This window comes from Salmo salar, chromosome ssa10 (assembly GCF_905237065.1).
Source record: "Salmo salar chromosome ssa10, Ssal_v3.1, whole genome shotgun sequence".
In the NCBI taxonomy this organism is placed as follows: Eukaryota; Metazoa; Chordata; class Actinopteri; order Salmoniformes; family Salmonidae; genus Salmo; species Salmo salar.
Genome location: NC_059451.1, coordinates 15,458,905 through 15,485,175, shown reverse-complemented (window position 1 = coordinate 15,485,175; position 26,271 = coordinate 15,458,905). Strand labels below are relative to the sequence as shown.

The 26,271-nt window shown below is 42.5% G+C and overlaps 1 protein-coding gene across 6 annotated transcripts in view; it reads left to right on the top strand.

Annotated features, from left to right (window-relative positions):
* Positions 1–26,271, top strand: part of cdc14ab (cell division cycle 14Ab) — a 60,808-nt gene that overhangs the window by 5,146 nt on the left and 29,391 nt on the right. For all 6 annotated transcript variants that reach the window (XM_045687380.1, XM_045687382.1, XM_014216013.2 and 3 more), the window contains exons 4-10: positions 246–338; positions 7,520–7,599; positions 16,777–16,843; positions 23,482–23,544; positions 24,130–24,217; positions 24,580–24,810; positions 25,397–25,535. In XM_045687380.1, coding sequence (XP_045543336.1) covers positions 246–338; positions 7,520–7,599; positions 16,777–16,843; positions 23,482–23,544; positions 24,130–24,217; positions 24,580–24,810; positions 25,397–25,535 — 761 coding nt within the window. The remainder of the gene's footprint in view (positions 1–245; positions 339–7,519; positions 7,600–16,776; positions 16,844–23,481; positions 23,545–24,129; positions 24,218–24,579; positions 24,811–25,396; positions 25,536–26,271) is intronic.

The following is a 26,271-nucleotide window of genomic DNA, read 5'->3' as shown; positions in this document are numbered from 1 at the left end:
TTACTGCCACTAACTGTTTTATATAGGCCTAGCGTATGTTTATGCCACATATAAATACATGATCATGCATAGGTTGTACAGTACTATGGTCACCTAACCATTGTTGTTTAGACATGGTTTAGTAGAGTTTGACTCATCCAGTGTTTGAATATCTTGATCAATTGTTCTAATCTAAATGGCTTTAATGTGAAGTTTTAATCGTTTAGTTTTTTTCCTTACGTGTGTTTTCTCCTTTTTGTCTGCAGTCCTTCACACTGACCAGAAAGCGACTCGTACACTACACCAGCTTTGACCAGCGGAAAAGGGCCAACGCTGCTGTTTTAATCGGTGCCTATGCTGTGAGTATCCTCTCTCTCACTCTCTGCAGGGAAAGGAAGTTATGCAAGGGGAATAGTGTATTTTGGTGCATTATGTCATGCTGCACCTCCCTAAGTAATGCAGCTCAACTGCACATTTCCCCTAGTGTATTGTTTTTATTTTGTTTTGGCGCTATTGTTGTCAATCAAGGCCTTTTTTGAGTGCTTCTTTCAGCCAGTGCAGTTTTAACCATGCTAGCCAGGTCTGAGTCAGAACAGAAACGGATAGGAGCTGCTGATATATATAGTCAGTCCTATTGTCCTCAATGTCCTGCCATAATGGCCCTATCTTCCAGCCCTTTTGAATGCCCAGCAGCTTCTGTTGCACTAGGCCCTATTCATTTGGCCCCTTGCTGCCATCCATGGTTGAAGGCTGTCCTTTCGCTTCCAATCAGATACCAGCCTTGACTGTAATGTGTGACGGCATCCCCTGCCAGCTGGCTGCTCTGTCACGTGGCAGTAAACGAGGGGATTTATCTGGTGCTTCTGTTGCTGTGCTGTGATGATGACATGCCTTATGACAGATGCCGTAGATGACATGATGATTATCTCCGGCAATGTGGGTCAGTAGTGTTTCACTCAGTGGACTGTGCCCAGTCCTTACCCCAAGACGGAGGGGTCAGCGTCGGTCATGACAACCTTTGTATGTAACTTAAGGCCCTACTCAGAATATTTCCATTGTGATGCCCAGCATCTAGAAGCTTTAATAAACCTGGACTTGACCCTCCTCTAAGGTAAACACAATATAGGCTATATCAGGCTTCATTCTGGTTTCGGCCCTTAATGGCTAAACGCATGATTGATAAACCACAGTTGTTGTGTATCTCAACCATGTTTACAGTTTCTTAACTAGCTAGCCTATCTAAATCCTCAAGTAATATTATATTGCTGGCCTGGGTTAGATTGAATAGGGCCTTTTGTCTATAGCACTCTTTGTCTTGATAGCAGCCCAGGCAGGCCACATAGCTCTGGGAGGAGATATTAATAAGCAGCGTTGCAGCAGGGGGCATGCTGGATTATAATCTGGATTTGGCTTCCTGTCCTGGATAACAGTGGCAGGAGATGGTTGGTCCTCCCCAAACAACAGACACCCCTGAAGTGAACCCTGTATAACTTACTGTCCTATGCACAGCTGTACTTAAGGTTCCATGCTAGCTTTGTCCTCTCAGCATGTCTAGACACTAGCCATATTGATGCACACTAGCCATATTGACACATGGTCAGATGCTCTTCAATATTTATCCATGCTCGAAGGAATTTGATGTACAGCACTTTCTAACTACAAATAGGATTTGATCCACTCACCTTAAAGGATAAGTTTACCCAAAATCCACAAACTCCCAAGGGATTCCATACATAGTTAAGTGGAGTTATCCCTCTCCCCCCCTCTCTCTCCATGTAGTGCTGTACTGAAACAGCTGCAAAAAAGGGTCACGTGACTCGTGACGTTGCTGGATGCAGGCCTCGCACTGCTCCGTTGCTAGTGAATTGATGATTCAGAAATTGTGTACTGTTATATTTAAAGGTAAACACTTGAAACATTTGCCCTAATTGATATAATTGTTTTATGTTGGTGACTGCCACAGTAGCTGAGATGGATAACAACTGTGCATGTGTGCTCTCGGGGTAATCCCTGCTATGTAGAAACTTCACATTATGACCTTATTCCCAGATGTGTTTTTTTCTGAGAAGTGTAGACCGCGTTACACATTAGTTATACAAGGTAAACAACAACCTACAAATCTGTCTGACGACAAAATACTCGCAAGTTGTGAAGAACCCTACTGGAAAGTCGCCGACGGTGTCGTCGAACCGTATTTATTTGAGCCTGAGTATTTGGATGTAGAATTGAGGCAAATTGAGCTTCAGTTGGCCGTCGCTGCCCTAGCTGCCGCAGCAGTAGCTGCACCACTGACCCAACCCATGCCCAGGATCAACACAGACTGGTGGTGCAGTTTTGGCAATTATGCTCCAATTCCTCGAATGAGGAATGTTTGTGCTGCAGAGATTTTGAATACGTTATGTTGAATACGTAATGATGAGGAGCAGTTAGTTTGCTTTTGCAATCACAGGGATTTTGATGCCCACAAACCCTGGTTTCCTGGATTATATATTTTTTTCATATCTAATGAGTAAGTAGCTTAACTTTACTTTATTGAATGATTGTTTATCACAAACATCTGAGCGGGACCGTTACTTGGTTGCTGTTTTCATATTAGTCCAAAATATTAAATAGCCTATGTCTATTTATCGCAATGTAAGGTGGCACAATGTCGGTTGTCTCTCACCCTATTCATATATGACGGGGGGTATGTGCATTCGGAAAGTAATCAGACCTCTGGACTTTTTCCACTTTTTATTTTTATTTTTTTAAGTTAGACTTATTCAAAAATGAATATAAAAAAAATATATGTATGTATGTATATGTGTATATATATGTGTATGCTAATCAATCTACACATAATACCCAATAATGAGGCAAAAACAGGTATTTAGATTTTTTTTGCAAATGTATAAAAAAAAGATACCTTATTTACGTAAGTATTCAAACCCTTTACTTAGTACTTTGAAACAACTTTGGCAGTGATTACAGCCTTGAGTCTTCTTGGGTATGACGCTACAAGCTTGGCACACCTGTATTTGGGGAGTTTCTCCCATTTCTTCTCTGCAGATCCTCTCAAGCTTAGTCAGGTTGGATGGGGAGCGTCGCTGCATAGCTATTTTCAGGTCTCTCCAGAGATGTTAGATCGAGTTCAAGTCTGGGCTCTAGCTGGGCCACTCAAGGACATTCAGAAACTTGTCCTGAAGCCACTCCTGCATTTTTGGCTTTTTTGCCCTCGGTCATTGTCCTGTTGGAAGGTGAACCTTTGCCCCAGTCTGAGTTCCTGAGTGCTCTGGAGCAGGTTTTCATCAAGGATTTCTTTGTACTTTGCTTCGTTCATCTTTCCCTCAATCCTGACTAGTTCCTGCCGCTGAAAAACATCCCCACAGCATGATGCTGCTACCACCATGCTTCACCGTAGGGATGGTGCCAGGTTTCCTCCAGACATGACGCTTGGCATTCAGGCCAAAGAGTTCAATCTTGGTTTCATCAAACCAGAGAATCTTGTTTCTCATGGTCTGAGTCCTTTAGGTGGCTTTTGCCAAACTCCAAGTGGGCTGTCATGTGCCTTTTTACTGAGGACTGGCTTCCGTCTGGCACTCTAGAGCTCTGTCAGCGTGGCCATCAGGTTCTTGGTCACCTCCCTGACCAAGGCCCTTCTCCCCCGAGTGCTCAGTTTGGCTGGTCGGCCAGCTCTAAGAAGAATCTTGGTAATTCCAAACTTATTCCATTTAAGAAGGATGGAGTCCAGTGTGTTCTTCAATGCTATAAAACAATGTTGGTACCCTTCCCGATATCTGTGCCTCGACACAATCCTGTCTCAGAGCTCTACGGACAATACCTTTTGACCTCATTGCTTGGTTTTTGCTCTGACATGTACTGCCAACTGTGGGACCTTATATAGACAGGTGTGTGCTTTTCCAAATCATGTCCAATCAATTGAATTTACCACAGGTGGACTACAGTCAAGTTGTAGAAACTTCTCAAGGATGATCAATGGAAACAGGATGCACCTGAGCTCAATTTTGAGTCTCATAGCAAAGGGTCTGAATACTTCTGTAAGTAAGGTAGTTGTGTTTTTTATTTAGAATTAATGTGCAGAAATTTTTTAACCTGTTTTTGCTTTGTCATTATGGGGTGTTCTGTGTAGATTGCTGAGAAACATTTTTTTATTTAATCCATTTTAGAATAAGGCTGTAGCGTAACAAAATGTGGAAAAAGTCGAGGGGTCTAACTACTTTCAGAGTGCACTGTATGCTAACCTGTAGAGCACCTAGGCCTTATGTTTACATTATATGGTGCAATGGTAATAACACAATAACACCTCGAACTTCAAGAATTAAACTCCACTGAACTTGTTTTGGCGTATGAAATCACTTGGGAGTTTCTGGATTTTGGGTAAACTTTCCTTTTAATGGGGATACAGCTATTTAAGGGATTTATAAATGAATGATATGTACCAATTTGATTCTTGAAGAATATAACTTATAAATGCCTCATGAGCTTAATTTAACTGTTGTACCCCATCAGAAGCCAAACTATATAAGTTGTTTTACTCTGTTTGTAAACAAAGCAGGGTTTGGAACGAAAATTATTTTTCAATAGTTTCGTTCTGAATGGAACAATACATTTTTTTCCCATCCATTCCACATTTCCAACAAGCAAAAAGTTCTGAACCAGTTCAAACCATAAAGTAACATTTTATATCATTCCTTTTTAAACCTGTTTTTATATCTAGCTCAACATTAATCAATCAGTGCTTCTAGAGCACCAATCAGTGACTTGCATCCTTCACAGCGTTGGCTTAACGTTGAACCAGAGATCGCTAACAAGCTTGTGTGTGCAGAGCGGCAGCAGAATACATTTCCTGTATTGGCCAATAGGAGACTGATAACGTTGTGGGAAGAGTATTGCACTGATGGTGTGTCTAATCTGTCACTCGGTGACCCTAATTAAAGCTGCTATCACTTATTCCTTCGTAGACAATCTCTCCAGGGTAGATGCACAAAACGAAGCGCTGAGCTAAATTTTGCCTGAACCTTGACCGATGCCCAAGATGAACTTTTCATTCATTGACACTGAAATATCACGTTCTTTCACAACCAGGCCATATAGTTTCTCCCAGCTGCACGAGTCATTAGCTCTCAAATGCACACTGAAGACATAGCATTCAGAAATCAATATAGTTCCTGATGAACTGCGTTTAACCAATTTAGATGGGATACGGGATGTGATGTTTGTCTGCGTTGTTATAACCTCTGTAGCTACATCATGTGGATTGTGTTGACTTTAATAAGGAGAGAATGTGCTGGGAACACGGCAGGGCGGTCTGCTACTCCCTGTGTTTTCTTTCCAAGTGGGTCTCCATTGATCCGGTCACATGATTGTGTGGGCTCTGTTGAGCCCTCCTGGCCCTGCTCTCATTACAGAAGTTTGGTGCTGCGCTTTAATACAAATGACCCGCTTTCAACCCGAGAGGATTATATGTGGGACAAACAGCTGGCCCACATTCTGTATGATGGATCACGTGGGACAACACACTCCCACACCAGCAGAATAGTTTAATCTGGTGCGTTTTTGATGGATCCGATTGTCTGACTGGTGAATATTTCATGAAGCGGGAGCAGGAATAACAAAGCTCTGTTCTACTTGCTGAGAAGACGCCGGCTTCATGCACTGTTTGGCCTCCATGTCACCAGACCCACTGACACACAAGCTGCATTCACAAGCCCACTCTCCCATACATGCCCCCTAGTCGAGACTAATCATCCAGTCAACCTTTGAAAATTGGCACTCTAGGCCAGATTTGCTAATTGTTCACGCCAGGGTCCTGTTACAGCAGTTGGGTGTAAGAAAGTTGGTCTTAAATGCGAGGTCGGTGGCGTAGCTACGTCTGACTTTGGGATCAGAATTGACACCTGTTGCACCAACCAAAAACAAGACTAGTCGTAGCTAAGTCCGGCGTAAGCAATGCATGCTAGGCAGCGGCCGTTACTAGGCTGTTACCATCCTCGTGGCAGTTCTAAACTTTGCGAGGCATGTCCCATCACTTCGTAAAGCCCACCACAATGCATGACTTTTCTTAACCACAACTGTACGGATCAATCAGTAATTACCATGGTAATGACTATCACTGAATTCCGAAAATAAGTAGACTGCCATTAAAGGCATTTATCGTGTTGCTTACTGAAACTCCCAAAGTCATCCAACCGTTTTAGATACTTTAAAGCAACAGCCGTGTGTTGTCAACCGTAATTTCAGCACTGTTATGATTGGGACAGCGTTATCGCGCTGCTTTGAGACAACCGTGGGGGGACTTTTCACAGAATCTTCATTTTGAGTATTTGGTTCCAATTAGGCTGGGAAAATGTTAGCCAAATTCAGGAGCGCGGTCATGATGATAATCTAGTTTGCTTGTCTATCAGTTGTCAGAACATTTTGCTAGCATGTAATGTAGCCTATGCTAGCCTAGTATAACAGGTGGATCGTTTTGCTCTTCACTCATGTAGTAGCCTGGGCTATATTCCGAGTAAAAACCCTTGTCTGATGATCAATCAACGTGATTCTGTTTCACTGAATCTCCGTCTGTATTTGGTTATTGGATCTATTAGTTTGCTGATATCTGATCAGACACATTTAGCGTGCTGTAATATAGCGTATAAATCAAGTGTGTTATTTTTGTGATTGACTCGCGTATAGGCAACTCAAAAAGCCCACAGAGGTTGTGAAATATGAATACGAAACTCGCGTCCTTTTGAAAATATAGATTGCTATTTTCTGTGCGTGTCATGAAAGATTGTCCCAGTTGAATGCCCTATGCCTTCTCTCTACTAGACATAGAATGTACGCCCCAGGCGTAGCACGTAGACGGGCTAACGCCCAGGTTGTGCAACAGCTTTCATTTTTATGTCTGCCGTAGAACACATTTTACGTCGGACTCTACGTCGGACGTAGAGTTACGACCAACCGGTCCCAGGGCAGTTTTCACCGGTTGTTTCCAGAGGAATGTTCACATTGTCTTTATTTACTTTGTCCAGAGTTATTTTTTTGCAAGCCTCTACATTTTTTTTTTGTACATGTAATAATTAGCTAAATCTGGTCCTCTACATCCAAATGTTATGAACACACCTTGTACTGACGTGCTGCTCCACTCTGTCGTTGCTACTCCTTGTATGGATGTGGGACGCTGAGGTGTTGAGTTCCGCGGTGTTTCATTTTTAGCGTTGGTTCAGATGAGCTACCTGCTTTGCTGACACGGCTGGGAGAGCAACACGTTCATGAATGGATGACTTACCTAGCGTGTGCTTTTTATGTCCTCCATTTGGAGAACCCCTGGTGCTGAGACGTGGCCTACTGACCCCTATGCTGTTGCCTGTGGAATCTCATCTGTGTGACACATTCTGTGTCCTTGTCTCCCGTCCATGTTATGTTAGTGCTTTAACCTGAATAAATCGGGAAGCTGGAGGATTACCAAAATCCTGGAATGAAAGCTGTGTGGTTTCAGTAATTCAGTCATGGTTTATGAACTGCTTCCCCATCTCTCCCTCTCTCCCTCTCTCAGGTCATCTACCTGAAGAAGACTCCAGAGGAGGCCTACAGGGCTCTGATCTCAGGCTCCAATTCTTCATACCTTCCCTTCAGGTAAGACCAGCCATGTCCACACTATCACACAGCAGCATGGTTTCTTACCACCGAAACCATCATTGGATATTTGCCTTGGAAGCACATCTTGGCTAATTGCCTTACCTTTTGTATCATGGTTGAGCTTACAGAGGTGTTTTTGTTTTACATTGTGTCTCTGCAGTCGTTATTGTTGGGCTTTAAGCAGCTCGCGTACCTTTCGTACTGTGCTTGCTCTGCCTAGTGTATGGGACTGGTTCATTGGTCTGTTTCCCTGCCTTGTCTGGTTTCCACCTCCAGAGGCTTCCCCAGTTTTTGTTTGTGTCACCTGAAACTGTGACGCCCCGTCTGTCCCTGGGACATCTGATACTCTGTAATAACTCTGTCATGCAACCCGACAGCACAGACATGGGTCACAGCTCCACAGTATAATCAGTCCTCTGTGACGCCTCTCTCTCTGTCATCCTCATCGTCATTTTCCCTTAATCCTCTTATTAACAGGGTGCATGTCTTCCAATAGATTGGGCCTATTTGTATATGTATGACGCATGACATGTGAGGCTAAAATAACTTCCGGAGTTTCTCGTGTCCATCAAAACCAGTTATTAGACCTGGAAAAAGCAGACGAATTGGTGTGCTCTCGGATTGTAATAATACTTCATATAGTAAGGTCTTTTGGTAGTCCCAGGCTTGTGGCATTGACCAAAAAAATCTAGATTCTACAAGTTTAGCCTCCAATTGTTTTTAGTCAGTTATTATGCCTGCCTTCTCCAAAACAGAACTCGTATTTGTTTTACTCTGCATATTCCACCCACTCCATGAACATACACATCCTCTCTCTCCCCAGCATAACATGTAGTTAATCTGCTTTCTCGTGGCATAAGATATCTGTGCCTGTTGTGGATCAGCGGACTCACTCTTTAAAAGGATTGTGCTACATTTTTAGAGTGGGCGTGACAAAAATTGAATAAACAAATCTTTTCCCATCACTCGCCATTGTTAGGTGTGTAAAATGGTTTAATCTTTGTTAGCCTGGTTGGTTTCACTTGTCATATAACACAAACAAACAAGCAGTTTTCATGCATCTGGAGGGAGTGTACGGTTTAGAATGGATAGCTGGATTAGATTTTGCCTGGCTACCCAGACTCCTTGCTCAGGCCAAACGCTAAACCACGCCCATGGACATTAGCAGCTTCTCCGCAATAAGTCTGGATCAGAGTACGTCCCTGACCCTTCACCGAATGCGAACGCGAATTGATACTTTGATTGGTTAGAGACAATCCAATCGCTGATGACTGTTTTGTAAAATGCCCCTCTTCACCTCAGTCAGACTGCCTTAATTGAAGTAATTTGAAGTGTGTAGTGAACCCGCAGAGCAGTGGAAGAATTTAGTGTGAGTTGTCAGGCTAGATTAGATTAGCGCCGCTGCTTTAATTTGGTACTATTATTTATTATTTTATTTACCTTTTATTTAACTAGGCAAGTCAGTTAAGAACAAATTCTTATTTTTAATGACAGTCTAGGAACAGTGGTTTAACTGCCTTGTTCAGGGGCAGAATGACAGATTTTTACCTTGTCAGCTCAGGGATTTGATCTTGCAACCTTTCGGTTACTAGACCAACGCTCTAACCACTAGGCTACCTGCTGCCCCATAGTGGGTCTGGTGGGGCTTCTGTAATCCCAGCTGGTCATTTGGGGTCAGTCGACGTGGTCACGGTTTGTTGATGGAATTGTCCATTGTTTGATCGTCTATGCATTGAACAGGCCACAGATAACAGGAACAAGGCTATAGTCGTGTGTGTGTGTGTGTGTGTACGTGCTCGGTAGCGAATAGCCTTACCTCATCAGCTCCTTCCTATTGAACTGTGGAGTGAGTCACACCCTCATGATCAGTCCCATCCGCATTCCAACTCAATTTCACATGGTGGCGAGGAATTAGTGATGGGGTTGGGGATATATAGATGTGATGTGTGGGAGCAGGAACGGGACAGAGGGTGGGTAAGTAAAGTGAAGGCATGTCAAGAGCTGTTGTATCTGCTCTCTGCCCCTACATTGACCTGTAATTGCATTCTGTACCTGTCTTGTACACATGGTCTGTGATTCATTGCTTTGTGACATGGGTCAGCAGCCAGGCTCTATGGTCGATTTTGGGCATTGTTGGCCTGAGTTATGATTGTGACAGATATCCACCCTTAGGGCTTGTCTCAACCTGTCAGTGTGTTTGGTGAGTTGAAGCTGAATAATATCATATAGTCCCATGGACTCCCCCTATGTTGGTAGCAAACAGATGCGAGATTAGGATATCTCACTGAACCTAGTTGTCCTTGCTGACTTCTCTCTCTTGTCAGTGCTCGGTTACAATTTAGGCCTATCGTCACGACATTCCTATGTTCTCCGACTACCCTTCCACTCCTTTATTTACTCACTAACTTACCACGAAGCATTGTGTCTATCCACCAAAAGAAAATACCGATCTGAATACAATGTGTACGACTTTGGAGAGTCTTCCTGGCCATAGAAGAATCATAGGCGCTGCAGTGTTTGCAGTTAGCCCCGTTATCTCCTGTCTGTGGCGATGCCTCTATTGGCGCTCTCTGGTTTAATTGGGGCCTTGTGTCGCCCACAAAGATGGCCTTCTTGCCGGGGCCACGGGGCTGTGTGAATGGAGAAGAATGGAGCTTTGTCAGTTTACTTGACCAGCTCTAATGGCCCCTAGCTAAAGGGATGGCACTTATGTAACTTGTTGTGTTGGGTGGAGAATGAACGAGTAGAGATTGGCGAAGAGGGGAGATGGTGTTCTCATTCGATAATTATGCTCTCTTGTCCCGCACTTTAGTTGGGAGCATTCCCAGCTCCGCTACAGCCCTATTTCTACGTACTTGTGTAATGAAGGCTGGACCAATCCTCCTCCCACCACTCTGCGTTGCCAGCACAATTTAGTTTCCTTTGAACTTGATTTGATGGGTATCGCTGGGCTACTTTTAGAAAGTCTATTTCTAACTGGGCCTTTGACCTTATTCCTCCCACCTCTCCCCAGTGGCTCCCTCCAGAGGTGTGTGTGTGTGTGTGTGTGTGTGGAGAACAGTGGGACACAGATGCTCCACTGATCCTCACCTCCCATAGTTAGTAGCTGACTGTGCGGACTGGAGTTTGGTTTTTGGATGGGGTTGTTACAATGTTATGAGAGGGAAATGGACGGACCTACACACACTCACAGTAGTACATAGACACACATTACGTCAGGGGTCGCCAACATTTTGTAGCATGAGTTACTTAAAAAAAAAATTAAACATGTCGCAAGCTACAAATGTATTTTTCTAGCTTTCAAATAGGCACGTTCTTCTCTTCTCCCCTGCAACTCTTCCCTTGGTCCTTAGTGCACTACTTTCTCTTGTATGCTGTTTTCTGTCAATAAACCTGGTAAAATAATGGTTAATAAACCACTCTAAGGGGTATTTTTCATTTTTTTCTTCAAAATTTTATTTTCTCAGTTGTAGATTTCCTGGTTTAAGATTTTTTTTCCAATTACAATTGTTCGTAAAGGAACAATGAAATTGGATGTTCTTAGGCCATGTCAATTATTAAATCACAATCTTTTTTTTTTCTGGGCTGGGGTCTGGGAAAAAAACAAAAATAGATGTTTTTTGTGTGTAATCTCCCTTTTTTTTAAAATTTTTTTTTAAATTGCCAATCTAGCGAGTGAGCAATGTGCCTGTCTAGCGACGGTTCTGTACTGCTGCTGCCTATTTCATGGCAGAGTTTGCAAATAATAGATACAAATGATATACTTACTCATGATATACTTCTGCTAGGTAAGCCTACTTTGCAGTTAACATTTAATTTGAAAGGTTTTGGGGAAAGTATTTCTGTCAACCCACAAGACAGTTATCACATCAACTGGCTTCACACGGTGTGATAGACAAATGCACGCACCATGTGTAGACGGACGGGGGCAATGTTGCTGGAAATGAATTTGCAGATATTGTGTTAGGTCTGGCTTTTTAAGCCAATAGTGGCTAACCAGGGGTGGGATAAAGTCAATATTGTGTTGATTACACGGTAGCTTGCGGTGTCTGATAGTTGTGATATTTGTTTGACAGTTTGCGATGGAACACATGAAAAATGTAGTATACTTTCGGAGTTGTTTGGCGAGCTACTCATAGGTGGGTTGCGAGCTACTGGTAGCTTGCAATCGACCTGTTGGAGACCCCTGCATTACGGTTTGTAGGCACACATTATGGCAGGGGTCTCCAACCTTTTCTAGCATGAGAGCTACTTAATTTTTTAAAAACTTCGCAAGCTACTAGTTTTTTTGACTTTCAAATAGGCACACTCTTCTCTTCTACCCTGCAATTTTCCCGTGTCCTTGGTGTACAACAGATGTTTTCTGTCAGTATTCGGTGCCTTCAGAAAGTATTTATACCCCTTAACTTTTTCAACATTTTGTTCTTCCAGCCTGAATTCAAAATGGATGAAATATATATTTTTTAAATCTCACCAATCTACACATAATACCCCATAATGACAAAGTTAAAACATATCTAATTTGCATAAGTATTCACACCACTTTGGAAGTGATTACAGCTGTGTTTTTCTGGGTATGTCTCTAAGAGCTTTGCACACCTGGATTGTACAATATTTGCCAATTTAAAAAAAAAAAAATAGTGTTTTCTTTAGCACTGTCAGGTTGGTTGTTGATCATTGCTAGACAGCCATTTTCAAGTTTTGCCGTAGATTTGAAGTCAAAACTGTTACTCGGCCACTCAGGAACATTCACTGTCTTGGTAAGCAACTCCAGTCTTGTATATTTGGCCTTGTGTTTAAGGTTATTGTCCTGCTGAAAAGTGAATTTGTCTTCCAGTGTTGGTTGGAAAGCAGACTGAACCAGATTTTCCTCTAGGATTTTGCCTGTGCTTAGCTCCGTTCCTTTTCTTTTTTTAACCTGAATCTCCCTAGTCATTGCCGATGACAAGCATATCCATAACATGATGCATCCATCACCATGCTTGAAAATACAGTATGAAGAGTGGTACTCAATGATGTGTTGGATTTGCCCCAAACAATGCTTTGTATTCAGGATATAAAGTTCATTTCTTTGCCACATTTTTTTGCAGTCTTACTTTAGTGCCTTGTTGCAAACAGGATGCATGTTTTGGAATATTTGTGTTCTGTACAGGCTTCCTTTTCACTCTGTCAATTAGGTTAGTATTGTGGAGTAACAACAATGTTGTTGATCCATCCTCAGTTTTCTCCTATCACAGCCATTAAACTCTAACTGTTTTAAAGTCACCATTGGCCTCATGGTGAAATTCCTGAGTGGTTTCCTTCCTCTCCGGCAACTGCTTTAGGAAGGACGCCTGTATGTTAGTAGTGACTGGGTGTATTGATACACCATCCAAAGTGTAATTAATAACTTCACCATGTTCAAAGGGATATTGAATGTCTGCATTTTTATTTTTACCCATCTACCAATAAGTCCTCTTCTTTGCGATGCGTAGGAAAACCTCACTGGTCTGTGGTTGAATCTGTGTTTTGAAATTCACTTCTCGACTGTGGGACCTTACAATTATGTCGGGTACAGAGATGAGGTATTCATTCAAAGATAATGTTGACTATTATTGCACACAGAGCGAGTCCATGCAACTTATTATGTGACTTGTTAAGCAAATGTATTACCAATTTGGGCTTGCAGTAATAAAGGGGTTGAATACTTATTGATTAAAGACATTTCAGCTTTTCTTTTTTAATGAATTTGTAGAAATGTCTAAAACATAAAGTAGATTTAACATTATGGGCTATTGTGTGTAGGACAGTGACACAATCTAAATGTAATCCATTTTAAATTAATGCTCTAACACAAAATTGCTAATTTTCTTTTTTTTTCCAGTTAGCTTTCTCCTGTTCTGGGATTTTTCTCCATTTTTCTTTTTTTGTTTTACACTCAAGATTACAATTCTTCATAGAGAACAACAAATTGATGTTTTTTAGGTCTGTTTTAAATTGTTATTCCCCATCTAGTGAGAGTGGAATGTGTCGGTCTAGCAATGTTTCTGCTGTTATGCCTACTGCTGCAGCACATGTTATGGCAAAACAAACATGTTATGCAAAAACATCGCCACCCAGTTGATACCAATAATCACGATATACACTACCAGTCAAATGTTTGGGCACACCTACTCATTCCAGGGTTTTTCTTAATATTTACTGTTTTCTACATTGTAGAATAATAGTGAAGACATCAAAACTATGAAATAATACACATGTAGTAACCAAAAAATTGTTAAATCAAATTATATTTTAGATTCTTCGAAGTAGCCACCCCTTTGCGCCGATGAAAGCTTTGCACACTCTTGGCATTCTCCTTCGAATGAGTAGGTGTCCAAACTTTTGACTGACACTGTAGTTCTGTCAGGTAAGCCCACTTTGCAGTTAACACTTAATTGAGAAAGTTTTAGGGAATGTCTTTGTACCAACAAGACGTATCATTTAGCATCACTAATTGGCTACACACAGAGTGATAGACAAATGCGTGCACCAAACAGACAGACGGGGGCAATATTGCTGGCAGATATTATGTTTAGGTTTTTAAGCCAGTGGGGGCTAACCAGGGGAGTGATAATGTCAGTGTGGCTTTGATTGGGTAGTAGCCAGGAGCATGAGGTGTCTAATACTTGTGAGATTTGTTTGACAGTTGGCAATGGAAACCATGAAAAAAAATGCATGTACTTTCAGAATGATTTGGTGAGCTAACTCATAGGTGGGCTGCGAGCAACTGGTAGCTCTCCATCTACCAGTTGGAGACCCCTGCAGTACGGCATATAATCACATACACAAACAGTTTCAGCCTTTTGTGTCTGAAACGCCTTGTTTTGTGTTGTGAGTGGTGTCACGGTAACTGAACTCCTCGTGTCTCTGACACACCACTTTGTGTAGGTGGCCTCTTGAAGGCTCTTGGTTGAACCTTTGCTATTCACTTTGATGCTCCTGTCAGTAACAGAGCGCTCCCAGCCTGCAGCAGCACTCCGACCTAGAGAGAGGAACGAGAACAAACAGCTGAATTTGACCCAGATTCTTCTGCCAGCTACAATATGCCTATGAAATGAGGAATTAAGTACATGCGCGCATAATGTGCTATTTGAGATTTTGTGCGTGCGAAATTGTGTGTTTGTGAAACAAGGAAGCTGTGTTTTATAGATTAATACATTTTTTTTTTGGTCAGCATTGGAGAATGCCAAATGAGCTGAGGCCGCAATGCAAGTGCTTTGATTTCGTGAAAAGCTGTCTCTAGAAAGATATGTCTTCCCATATTCACTGGTCTCCTTTCTTAGGGCCAATTTTCTGCACGCAACATCTCCTTAAGAACGTGACGAACGTCTTACGTTTTCAGTTTTCACCATGAATATATACATTGATCTCCTCATTGCCCTGTCTCAAGCGTTCTTTCCCAAAGTAATGTCTTTTTGTTCTCCTTTGTCGTTGGCCTATCTAGTATCCAAGGTCACTGTGTCACCTGAGAAGTGGATGGTGACATCACTTGTCCTGGCTCAAGGACTTATTCAATTGGAGCATTCCTCTTGATGCCCATGTCCCACAAAAGATGAGATGATGAAATGTTTGGATTTTATGTTCAGATATGGACCAGTGGTTTCTGATTTGTGTGTGTGCAATGGGGATGTTTGCTGTGTTTTGATAGGGGTGAGTACTAGCTAAAGTTTGGGGTCACCTAAAAAATGTCCTTGTTTTTGAAAGAAAAACAAACATTTTTGTCCATTAAAATAACATGAAATTGTTCAGAAACAGTGTAGAGTGTTAATGTTGTAAATGACTTGCAGCTGGAAACAGCAGATTTTATTTATGAAATAGAAAACGTAGGCGTACAGAGGCCCATTATCAGCGACCATCACTCCTGTGTTCCAATGGCACGTTGTGTTAGCTAATCCAAGTTGATCATTTTAAAAGGCTAATTGATCATTAGAAAACCCTTTTGCAATTATGTTAGCACAGCTGAAACTGTTGTTCTGATTTAAAGAAGCAATAAAACTGGCCTTCTTTAGACTAGTTGAGTATCTGGAGCATCAGCATTTGTGGGTTCGATTACAGGCTCAAAATGGCCAGAAACCAATAACTTTCTACTGAAGCTCGTCAGTCTATTCTTGTTCTGAGAAATGAAGGCTATTCCATGCGAGAAATTGCCAAGAAACTGAAGATCTCGTACAGTGCTGTGTACTACTCCTTTTACAGAACAGAGCAAACTGGCCCTAACCAAAATAGAAAGAGGAGTGGGAGGCCCCGGTGTACAACTGAGCAAGAGGACAAGTGCATTAGTGTCTAGTTTGAGAAACAGACGCCTCACAAGTCCTCAACTTGCAGCTTAATTAAATAGTACCCGCAAAACACCAAAATACACATACTGAACAAATGTATAAATGCAACAATTTCAAAGATTTTACTGAGTTACAGTTCATAGAAGGAAGTCAGTCAATATAAATAAATAAATAAATTAGGCCCTAATCTATGGATTTCGCATGACTGGGAATGGGCACAGCCATGGGTGGGCATAGGCCCACCCACTTGGGAGCCAGCCCCCCTCAGACGGTCCCGCAGGTGAAGAAGCCGGATGAGGAGGTCCTGGGCTGGCATGATTACACGTTGTAAGGCCAGTTGTATGTACTGCCAAATTATCGAAAATAATGTTGGAGGCACTTTATGGTAGAGAAATGAACATTACATTTTCTGGTAACAGCTCTGTTGGACTTACCTGCAGTCAGCATGCCAATTGCACGCTCCCTTAACTTGAGACGTCTGTTGTGTTGTGTGACCAAAACTGCACATTTGTGGCCTTTTAATGTCCTCAGCACAAGGTTCACCTGTGTAATCTGTTTAATCAGCTTCTTGATATGCCACACTTGTCAGGTGGATGGATTATCTTGGCAAAGGAGAAATGTTCACTAACAGGGATATGAACAAAATTTGAGAAACTTTGTGCATATTCAACATTTCCGGGATCTTTTATTTTAGCTCATGAAAATGGGACCAACATTTTACATGTTCGTTTATATTTTTGTTCCGTATAGTTCCCATGTTTGTGCTTCAGTATATTGTCGTTCCAATCTCTCCAATGTGGTAATTGCGACACTTGATAACTCACTCCTCTTTCAATTAATGTCTCACTCACTCCTTCATCTCTTTGATTTTCAGAGACGCCTCATTTGGAAGTTGCACATACAACCTGACTATTCTCGACTGCTTACAAGGAATCCGGAAGGTGAGTTTTGTGTATTTATGGACTTAGTGAATTTCCAGTAAATCGTAATGTTAAATAGAAAGCCATCTTTTGTGTAGCTGATTTTGATTGCTTTCCTGCTGCGCCCTCTTTTCCTCCCTCTTTATCACCATTCTACATACTTTCTTATATCCATGGCCAAGCCAACACTTACTTGCTGACTACAGCGGCCACTCGCTTGCGTCCATCATAACCAACTATATTCATTTGTGGGCAGGTCCAAACAGACGTGTAACATTCATGGACATTTAGCTAGCTAGCTTTTGCTGGCTAGTTTGTTCTGGAAGATTAACACTAGGTTGTTATTTTACCTGACATGCATATGGTCCCCTTTTTTCTTTAGCTGGTTCTTTGTAGAATTTTGATCCGTAGTCATACAAAGTTGTGTTTTTTCTCTACTCCAATTCAATCCACAGGTAAAAAGGGAAACCTAGTTAGTATCCAATAAGGAGGGGATTTGTGGCGCATCTCAAATAGATCCAAGTTCTATTTTAGCGCTTGGCTACACAGACGCTCGTTCACGCGCGGGTGAAATGATTGAATAACATGTATGTGTACATTTTTCTTTTGCGACGCTAGCGCACTCAACGTGGTCGATAAGGTTAGCAGTTGTCTGTCTCTCCGTAGCATCCTGACCTAGCATTTAGACGGCAATCCCAGACTGAGGGCAGAGTTTTGTAGTCCGGCAGCGGGAGACTTATGTTGTGCAGTTTCTGGGTGATGAAGGGCGTGTGCTAGTTTGTCTCTATATGGGGGGGACAGTTATGTAACCCTGTAGGTGAGCGGTAGGAAGGTAGCACAGTCTCATGTGGCACTGCAGGTACAGTGACAAAGGCAAAAACCCACAATAACCACTCTATAGGTTACATCAGCCACGCTGGGGACTTAGTGTGCCAGCAGTGTCATTCCGGAAAGACTTGTCAGACAGCCATCATATAGGAATGTCTGTGATTCCTTGGCACGTTGTAGTATTTTCCGTCATCTTCCACAAAAGGCCCTAGTACACACACACACACACACACACACACACACACTACGTCACTCCCCAAAGACCCTGGGAATTTCCCTTCCCATTGTGAGAGGCAGGGAATAACAATAAGTTAGTCTGTGGCAGTATTGAAACCTTAGACTCCAGTCCCATATATTTGCAGTAAGGATTTTGGGTAATTTAAATTCACTTCCTGAATGAAATTGGCACCAATTCTGGTATATATCCCTCAAAACAACTTTCCTACTTCTGCTGTTACTGTATTGCTGGTTCTTACACTAGAAAAACCTGGCCTCTTTGGACCCTCCTTCAGGCCAATGAGGAGTCATTTTGACTCAACATTCTAACAGCCTAATAAATACATTGCATGTATGCAATCAGAAAAATAATACTTTGGTTTCATTTATGGAGGTCTTGGGTAACATTAGAATACAAAAAAAACAACATGATTTCAAATTATTTGGCTAATTTCTGTTACTGTAGGCTATCTGTTGCCATGTGGTCACATGTGGAGCGCATGGAACAGGGGTTAGTCTTGTAAAATATTATTTTGAAAAAAGAAATAGTTTCTATTTGGCAATGGTAAGTGTTTTGGAAAGCTCAGAATCTGCTCTTTCTGATACTATATAGAAATCAAAACGTCTTACCTGCCTGTGACTCTCTAGGCTGATTTGAAAAAGTAGCCTTTTTGTCCTCTTAACTGCTTATAACACATTTGAAATTCTAACAACTTACGTGTGTGAAATACAGACATATTTAGGAAAAGTCCAGGACGGAGTGGAGCATAACTTTTAAAAATGGCAGAGCTATTTAAATTGTAAATTCATATTCATTCATTGTATATAGACTTATTTTTCTACTGTATTATTGACTATGTTTGTTTTACTCCACGTGTAACTCTGTTGTTGTATGTTGTCGAACTGCTTTGCTTTATCTTGGCCAGGTCGCAATTGTAAATGAGAACTTGTTCTCAACTTGCCTACCTGGTTAAATAAAGGTGAAATAAATAAATAAATATTGGGTCAAAATGATCCCCTTGACCATTCTAGTGTTAAGCAGCCATTTCCCCATCTCTTTATGGCCCTGTAATGCTACTAAGTGAGTAAGTCTCAGTAATGTATGGTGTTGGATCAGGTGGCTGCCTACTGTGTTAATTACAGGCTGTTTCTGTTCTAATCACTGTGATCTGTTCCATGATTCACTGTTTGGCTGACTGCTCTGCTCTAGTAGAGGGACCCAGTGCCCCTGTTAGCATGTCACTGTGCTAATGAATTAATCACTTGACACACACTCTTATGTGACAGGTGTGCAGGGCGCGCACAAACAAAGGTACATAGTGTATTCAGACCGCTTGACTTTTTCCAAATTTTGTTACGTGACAGCTCTATTCTAAAAATTGATTATATTTAAATGTTTTCCACATCAATACACCATAATGACAAAGCGAACGCAGGTTTTTAGACATTTTTGCAAATGTGTTAAAATAAAACACATTATTTACATAAGTATTCAGACCCTTTGCTATGAGACTTGAAATTGAGCTCAGGTGCATCCTGTTTCCTTTGATCATCCTTGATGTTTCTACAACTTGATTGGAGTCCACCTGTGGTAAATTCAATTGATGGATTTGGAAAGGCACACACCTGTCTATATAAGCTCCCACAGTTGACCGTGCATGTCAGAGCAAAAACCAAGCCATGAGGTTAAATGAATTGTCCATAGAGCTCCGAGACAGAATTGTGTCGAAGCACACGTCTGGGGAAGGGTGCCAAAACATTTCTGTACAATTGAAGGTCCCCAACAACACAGTGGCCTCCATCATTCTTTTGTTTACATTTTCTTTTTCATCCCTTTTTCTCCCCAATTTTGTGGTATCCGATTGGTAGTTAGTCTTGTCCCATCGCTGCAACTCCCGTACAGATTCGGGAGAGGCAAAGGTTGAGAGCCATGCGTCCACCGAAACACAACCCAGCCTAGCCACACTGCTTCTTTACACAATGCCCACTTAACCCGGAAGCCAGCCGCACCAATGTGTCGGAGGAAGCACCGTACACCTGGCCCGCCAACAAGACGCTAGAGCGCGATGGGACAGGAAGCATGGTGGTGGCAGCATCATGCTGTGGGGATGTTTTTCAGCAGCAGAGACTGGGAGACTAGTTGGTATCAAGCAGGGGAAAATGAAAGGAGCGAAGTACAGCCATCTTTGATGAAAACCTGTTCCAGAGTGCTCAGGACCTCAGACTGGGGCGAAGGTTCACCTTCCAACAGGACAACGGCCCTAAGCACACAGCCAAGACAATGCAGGAGTGCATCTGAGCTCCCCATCCAACCTGATAGAGCTTGAGAGGCTCTGCAGAGAAGAATGGGAGAAACTCCCCAAATACAAGTGTGCCAAGCTTCTGGCGTCATACCCAAGAACACTCGAGGCTGTAATTGCTGCCAAAGGTTCTTCAACAAAGTACTGAGTAAAGGGTCTGAATACCTATGTGAAATTTCATTTTTTTAAATTTTTAATACATTAGCAAAATTTCATAACCTTTTTTGCTTTGTCATTATGGGGTATTGTGTGTCGATTTGAGGGGGTGGGTGGGACATTTGAATCCCTTTTAGAATAAGACTGTAACGTAACAAAATGTGGAAAAAGTCAAAGGGTCTGAATACTTTCCAAATGCACTGTAGGTATGTACCCTCACAGACAGGTGGGTCGGGTGGTCACCACAGTGTAAATGGTTCAAAGGGATTTCCTTCTTTCTAAACCTTAGCGTGGTACAGAAAGAGGCATTTTTCACCATAGTTAACTCTGGTTTGCTGAGAGGTTAATTGTCTATTAAACCTGCTGCTCAGGAGAACTGAGAAGAGTTGCGTAACACAGACCTGGGGGGAGAGCAGCTCAGACAGTTGTCAACACTACAGACCTGACAGAGAAGAGGGGATGGAAAGAGGCTGTCAGCGCAGTGAACATGCCCACTGCACGCTCACGTGTCCAATGTTTGTGTGCATCTCAGTTTCCCTGTCTCAAATGGATAGTATCCTACTTTCTGCCTTTCCATGGATTTCTTTTAGTATGTAGTGATTTTAAATGCAGTAGGATACGTTTCTGAGCCAAGGACAAACTTATCCTTGAAAGAGCGCGTACACAATATACTCTACATGGACAGTATGTGAGGGGCGTGGAGGTCTGTTTGGCAGTAGCTGTGTTACTTTGATTTACTGTTAATTCACAGGCTGGAGAGCTTGATCGGGTGGTTTCTTTAGAACTCAACTGGTGACATGAAATGCGATAATTAGTTTAACCGGTTTTGATTGAAGAATAAAGGCCTGGACAGTAAAGACCAGATCTCTCCTATCTATCTGAACTTTTGTTGAAGTAAAATAGATCAAATTGTTTTTAGAATCTGTGACTCATCTAGACATGGGAATCCAGAACTATGAACTCTTGTGGCTGATCAATTAAACCAGTTGATAATTGATTTCTGGTGGATAAAGAAAACCAGTCAACTCTTCTGGGACACTACCAGGACTGGAGCTGAATAGCCCTTTGGAGAAGCAAAACTTTAAAAAAAATATTGGCTCAGCCGAACTACAGTGAGGGGGGAAAAAAGTATTTGATCCCCTGCTGTTTTTGTATGTTTGCCCACTGACAAAGAAATGATCAGTCTATAATTTTAATGGTAGGTTTATTTGAACAGTGAGAGACAGAATAACAACAAAAAAATCCAGAAAAACGCATGTCAAGTGCTCCTAATCTCAGCTTGTTACCTGTATAAAAGACACCTGTCTACAGAAGCAATCAATCAAACTCTCCACCATGGCCAAGACCAAAGAGCTCTCCAAGGATGTCAGGGACAAGATTGTAGACCTGCACAAGGCTGGAATGGGCTACAAGACCATCGCCAAGCAGCTTGGTGAGAAGGTGACAACATTCACAAATGGAAGAAACACAAAAGAACTGTCAATCTCCCTAGGCCTGGGGCTCCATGCAAGATCTCACCTCGTGGAGTTGCAATGATCATGAGAACGGTGAGGAATCAGGCCCAGAACTACACTGGAGGATCTTGTCAATGATCTCAAGGCAGCTGGGACCATAGTCACCAAGAAAACAATTGGTAACACACTACGCTGTGAAGGACTGTAATCCTGCAGCGCCCGCAAGGTCCCCCTGCTCAAGAAAGCACATATACATGCCCGTCTGAAGTCTGACAATGAACATCTGAATGACTCAGAGGACAACTGGGTGAAAGTGCTGTGGTCAGATGAGACCAAAATGGAGCTCTTTGACATCAACTCAACTCGCCGTGTTTGGAGGAGGAGGAATGCTGCCCATGACCCCATGAACACCATCCCCACAGTCAGGGCATTGAAAATGGGTCGTGGATGGGTATTCCAGCATGACAATGACCCAAAACACATGGCCAAGGCAACAAAGGAGTGGCTCAAGAAGAAGCACATTAAGGTCCTGGAGTGGCCTAGCCAGTCTCCAGACCTTAATCCGATAGAAAATCTGTGGAGGGAGCTGAAGGTTCGAGTTGCCAAACGTCAGCCTCGAAACCTTAATGACTTGGAGAAGATCTGCAAAGAAGAGTGGGACAAAATCCCTCCTGAGATGTGTGCAAACCTGGTGGCCAACTTCAAGAAACATCTGACCTCTGATTGCCAACAAGGGTTTTGCCACCAAGTACTAAGTCATGTTTTGCAGAGGTGTCAAATACTTATTTCCCTCTTTAAAATGCAAATCATTTTATAACATTTTTGACATGGGTTTTTCTGGATTTTTTTCTTGTTATTCTGTCTCTCACTGTTCAAAAAAACCTACCATTAAAATTATAGACTGATCATTTCTTTGTCAGTGGGCAAACGTACAAAATCAACAGGGGATCAAATACTTTTTTCCCTCACTGTATATAAAATTCACTAAATAATTTCAACTTCATTTTACAATTCTGCGAATCACAACCCCCTAATGCTTACCAATGATAGTTCTACAGTGTATGGCTGGTACAGTGTAGTACTGACTTCACACGCTTAATCAGACAACTCCCTATTTGACACACATGCTGCAAATGTCACAGGCCTTAGACAGGAGACGCACAGTGGTGTGGGGTAGAATACTGGGAAGGAGCACGGTGGTTCCACGTTCTCTACTCACAATTACCCTCAAGACTTTGGTTGGTTGCTGACTGTTCACTATGCATCTATCCTCACCAACACTATAATTGAGTTGGCGGGTTAAAGTGCCCACATGAATTATCCTTAGTAATTTAGCCTTGCACCTAGCAAATGCGTCACTTTGTCATGCCGGTAACCCACTTATGTTATTGTTGCTTTATTATCCCTATCCTTGTAAGCCCACATTATCATCAACATGGCTTTGTTTGATGCAGCTGATAATGACTGTCTGGGTCACTGCCGTCCTCCGCTGTAACAGTATCTGTTCTGAGCGACGCAGATTGTAATCGGTCATCATGACCCTGCAAAGGCTTTTGTGCGTCAGGCTTTCCGGTGGACCGCAGGCTTGAGGTGAATCTAGTTCTAGGGCTGCCTGGGTCACTTCAGTTTTGCTTGGTCATGAATGAATTGAGACACACACACACACACACACATTAAACTCTCTGTTCTTTTCTTTCCTCTTCAGGCCCTGCAGCATGGATTCTTTGACTTTGAGACGTTTGATGTGGACGAATACGAGCACTACGAGGTAATGATGACATGTTGACCTTGGACCTGCTCCAATTGTAAGCGTCCACCCATCAGTTTGAACGGCAGAGCATCTGTAAACCGCGAACGGCAGCACCCCTACAATAGTCACAATCTCACACTGTTACGCAACGCTGCGGTTGACTGATGAGCTGACGTGCCCTTTTAGTTTAATGAGAACGTCTTGTGTGAGTGACATCAATTATTTTGACCCAACTAGGCAAAACCGGACAGAATATTGTCTACTACTACTAAAGTGTGTGGCACGTAGTCACAAAATTACTTTTTTGATAATGTTGATGTGGCAGTCTAGCCTGGTCCCAGAGCTGTTTGTGCCATGGATTAACAATGACAATAGGAGTTGGCAAGGCGGTACAAACAGATCTGGGACCAGGCTAGTGGAGCCATCAGTTTAGGTTGATACTGAAGATGGCTACTAACTGGCCAGCCTGGAAAGTCTGAATAAAGCATTTAGTGTTGAAGTAGAATTTCCAGTCAGAGCAAAATATCCATATCCCTTTTCTTCTGGGCCCCTGTTGGATATGTTGAGTCCTCTTCTCTATCTCTCTCTCTCTCTCTGTTATAGCGAGTGGAAAATGGAGACTTCAACTGGATCGTGCCTGGGAAATTTCTAGCCTTCAGTGGACCCCATCCCAAAAGTAAAATAGAAAATGGTGAGATGGGTTTTGGATTCTCTCCGTGACCTTTTTATGGACCCTTTTTCTTTAAGAATCAACAGCTGTTCCAGAGTAATTTAATAGTGTTGTCTCGACCAATGAACCTTGACAAGGTTCAGGTTTAGATTGGAGATTTTGGTAGACTTTCCCTATGCATCCGTTTTCCCTTGTCTGTTCTCCTCTGTAACAGCAGATGGAGTCATTGGCATAGTAATAAGTTTGACAACAAACCAAAGATTGCTCTGAGTTTAACAAGGCTTTGGTTACTTTTTGTCTTCACCGGCAGGTCTAGAATTAGTTGTCCTTACCTAAGTTTTACACAAATTAACTGTCCTTAATCTCTCCCCCCCCCAAACCAGGTTACCCTCTTCACGCTCCAGAAGCATACTTCCCTTACTTCCGACAGCACAACGTTACCTCGGTCGTCCGGCTCAACAAGAAGATCTACGATGCCCAGCGCTTCACGGATGCCGGCTTCGACCACTACGACCTGTTCTTCGTAGACGGCAGCACGCCAAGCGACGTCATCACCCGCCGCTTCCTGCACATCTGCGAGAGCACCGACGGAGCCGTGGCCGTCCACTGCAAAGGTGAGACATGCGCGCGCACACACTGCAGTATATGTTGAGATATTTCACATATCTGATATCTGAGGTGTGCTTGATTTGGCTTGCCTGGCATATGGGGACTGCACTATTTGGACTGTTTCCATTGTGTGCCTGGCAAGCTAAATCAAACGCACCTTACATATTTTATGTCTGGTAAGAGGGATTTTAAAGAGTTCACTCTCCATTGGAATGTTATTTGGCTGCCAAGTTGGCGGAGTTGATCAGTAATGCAACGCTCAGCTGTAGGCTATATTTTTGTATTCTTTGCCACCGAACGCAGGTCTGCAGGTCTTACATTAGGGGGCAGTGTTGTTCAATGTATGCCCCTTGTCAGGTGTATTACTTACCAGTGTTACCATAGTGCAGTGATACTGTACCTATGTCTTATGTGGTGAAGCCTATGTTCCTAAAAGTCTTATTTATAGAACAAATCTGATGATGACATTATAAGGTCATCTCTCTTTCTTTATGTCTCTGTCTCTTTATCTCTCTTATCTCATCTCTCTTATCTCATCTCTCTTTTTATGTATCACTTTTATCTCTCTCTCTCTCTCTCCCTATCAATCAGCTGGCCTTGGGCGTACAGGCACTCTCATAGGCTGTTACCTGATGAAGCACTACCGCTTTACAGCAGCAGAGACCATCGCCTGGATCAGGTTCTGCCGACCAGGCTCCGTCATCGGCCCCCAGCAGCACTTCCTGGAGGAGTAAGTATTCCTTATAGCTGGTCCTAGATCATTTTCCTCTAGCTTCTTGTAATTCATATACATTATAAGCCTTTGTAAGAGCAATTGTTAGAATCCACAGTTTCTCAAGCAAGCAACTGTCTTGACGTAGTCTTTGTGCCCTTGATTGGCAATTTGTCTTGTTCATTCAGAGTTGAGAGGGAATTTAGGGGGGGGGCCATGGAAATCTTCAGAGCCAATGAAACGTTTGTGCCTCAGTTTATGGCCTGATAACATGCACTGCTGTAGATTTTGTCAGGGGAGAATTTATAATGTTATTTTTCTTAAGTGTTCTTTAATCTTTATACCAGTTCATCCAAATGTGTTGGCTGACCACTTTTTATTCAACTTGCTGACTAAACCAGAAAGTCTGGCGCTCGTGTGTGTTGTGAAGGGGGAAAACATACTCCTCCATGGGGGAGAGTCTAACAGGAAATGCAAGGACAGATGAAAGATCTTACACACATACCAGTAGGATGCTTGGACAGCTTTTTGGTCTTGCTCAACTGCTGTTTTGTGGGTAGAGTGTGTGTTTGTGGGTGTGTTTTAAACAGTACTCGGGTCTTGTTCCCAGTCCACCCATCATCTGTGAAGCTGAACAGATTCCTGTCCTGGTTATCCACAGCTTGTTGTTGGTTCTTTTCTCTCCAAAGCTGTCTGCCATGTTCTGGGTGAACAAAGGGGTAAAGATTAAATGGGGTAAATTGTTGGTCAAATC